The following is a 1863-nucleotide window of genomic DNA, read 5'->3' as shown; positions in this document are numbered from 1 at the left end:
CCTCTTGGGAAAGGACATTGTCCTAAGTGTGACTGTATGCCCATCAATTTTGACTGGATGATCATTGCCATCTTGTTAGTTGGACAGGTGGTGACGAAAGCAACAAGTCAGGTGTTAATGCTGATACTCTCTGCTCCCTCAGCTGCTTTTGCTGTCACCGGTTACGGGCTTTGAATAGCACTTGCCTAACAGACACACAACCAGCGTGCCGTTTGAATTGTGACTCTGTCTGAAATTTCAGGTGGGCTTTATGGCCAGGGGTTTCTCATTTCTTCCAGCATAGCATTTGCAGTCCTTCTGGTAGATCTGCTGAAACTTGCCCCGTCATTTGCAGAAGAGTGTACTGCCAGCATTTTGGCCAGGTCTTTGCTAGAGTGAATGCTTCCAAGAGCACGTCTTCACATGGACAGTGTTCTCAAGAGGGGTGCCTCGTGCCCCAGTCATGGGCTACTACTGCATTCAGTTGCTGCTTGCCTGTGGCTTGAATAGGAGGTATTGACTTGTATTGGTATGCAGCGTTGAGGTTTGTGTCCTGACGATAGGAGTAAACTGCTTTCCTGCAGAGAAAATACTGACGTACTCTTAAAGCACTGAGACAGTGGGGCTAACCCTTCGTTGGGTGAAGGGCTATTTCAGCTGTGGCAATAGTGGAAGGGCTTTAATTCTGGGGTTCATCCCTCCCTTCTTGTCAGTGAAAACGAGCACCCCCTCCAGCCATGTTCTGGCTTGCGGAGTGGGAAGGATAGGATGCATTTCTGGGGAGAGAGGGCTCTGGCTCTGGTCGGGGGATGCTGCTGTGCTCTGTGCACTCCGCTCTGGAGCGTCAGCTGTACCAGGGTAGTGAAGCTGGGGAGCATGTGTGCAGTGAGTAGGGACTGTAGCAGGGGAAAGGTGGGTTGTGGAAGAGGGGAGAGGACTGTCCCATGCACAGCAGGATGAAGCAAGATGTGCAGTGTCTCGCTTCAGTCTTCTCATGGGGTGTAACTTAATTTCCTCCTCTTCTGATGTGGCAGTCCATGAGCTGGGGTTCACTGCTCAGCGTTTTCTTGGAAACTTTGAGAAGCTGGATAAAATGATGTGACTGAGCAGTAGTGAAAGAAGGATTAGAGCTATGTAGTGCTGCTTAGAGCTGCCGGAGTTCCCTGGTAATCCTAACTTCAGAGGATCAGAAATCTGATATGCCACTGTATTATTACATCCCATTATTACATGGGATAGTCTCTGCCATTTAGAAGCACAGCATTTTAAGTCTCTCTCACCTGAATCCTCTGAACTTTTGTAAGTGTTGGCTAGCTGAGCTGGCAGGTCTTAAAGGAACAACTCAGTTTAATTGTGTGAAAGCATGTGCAGGATCGAGTGTCAGGGTGAGTATGTCTGACCATAGAAGACACCTTCTACCATCACGGAGAGAGAGAGAGGCAGTGCTGCGGTTCGTTTAGCTTGTTGGGTGATTTGTCCCAGGGATTTTAGTTGCTGTAATTACCTCTCTCCCTCTTTCAGTGAGAAGGGGCTGTGTTGGAGGGATGCCGTTTTTGCAACATCCTGATATTCTGGTTGCAAGTCTTTACTCCGAGGACAAGTCCTGAGGCTTATTCCTACTGGAAAAGCAGCTGGCTTGTATGTTGTTGGCAGCTGAAGATGTGGTGTCTAACGCACAGCCAAGTCCCTGAAGTTTCACTTTGCTTTTGCTGGACTCTTTCTGTTACCAAACCATTTCCCGCTCCCTGAGAAATTGAAACAGAATTGGTACTTGGTGTAACTCAGTTGCTAAAAATTCCCTACATTACATGTACACCATATTCACCCTAATTGATGAATTTGCTTCCCATCTCCAGAGCATCCAAGGCTTCGCTTGAAAGCCAG

At 48.1% G+C, this 1863-nt stretch overlaps 1 protein-coding gene across 1 annotated transcript in view; it reads left to right on the top strand.

The window, feature by feature from the left end:
• Positions 1-788: 788 nt before the first annotated feature.
• Positions 789-1863, top strand: part of LOC141935865 (hydrocephalus-inducing protein homolog) — an 86100-nt gene continuing 85025 nt past the window's right edge. The window contains exons 1-2 of the mRNA XM_074852512.1: positions 789-864; positions 1294-1364. Coding sequence (XP_074708613.1) covers positions 789-864; positions 1294-1364 — 147 coding nt within the window. The remainder of the gene's footprint in view (positions 865-1293; positions 1365-1863) is intronic.

This window comes from Strix uralensis, chromosome 29, assembly GCF_047716275.1.
Source record: "Strix uralensis isolate ZFMK-TIS-50842 chromosome 29, bStrUra1, whole genome shotgun sequence".
In the NCBI taxonomy this organism is placed as follows: domain Eukaryota; kingdom Metazoa; phylum Chordata; class Aves; order Strigiformes; family Strigidae; genus Strix; species Strix uralensis.
This window is presented reverse-complemented; position numbering and strand designations above follow the sequence as displayed.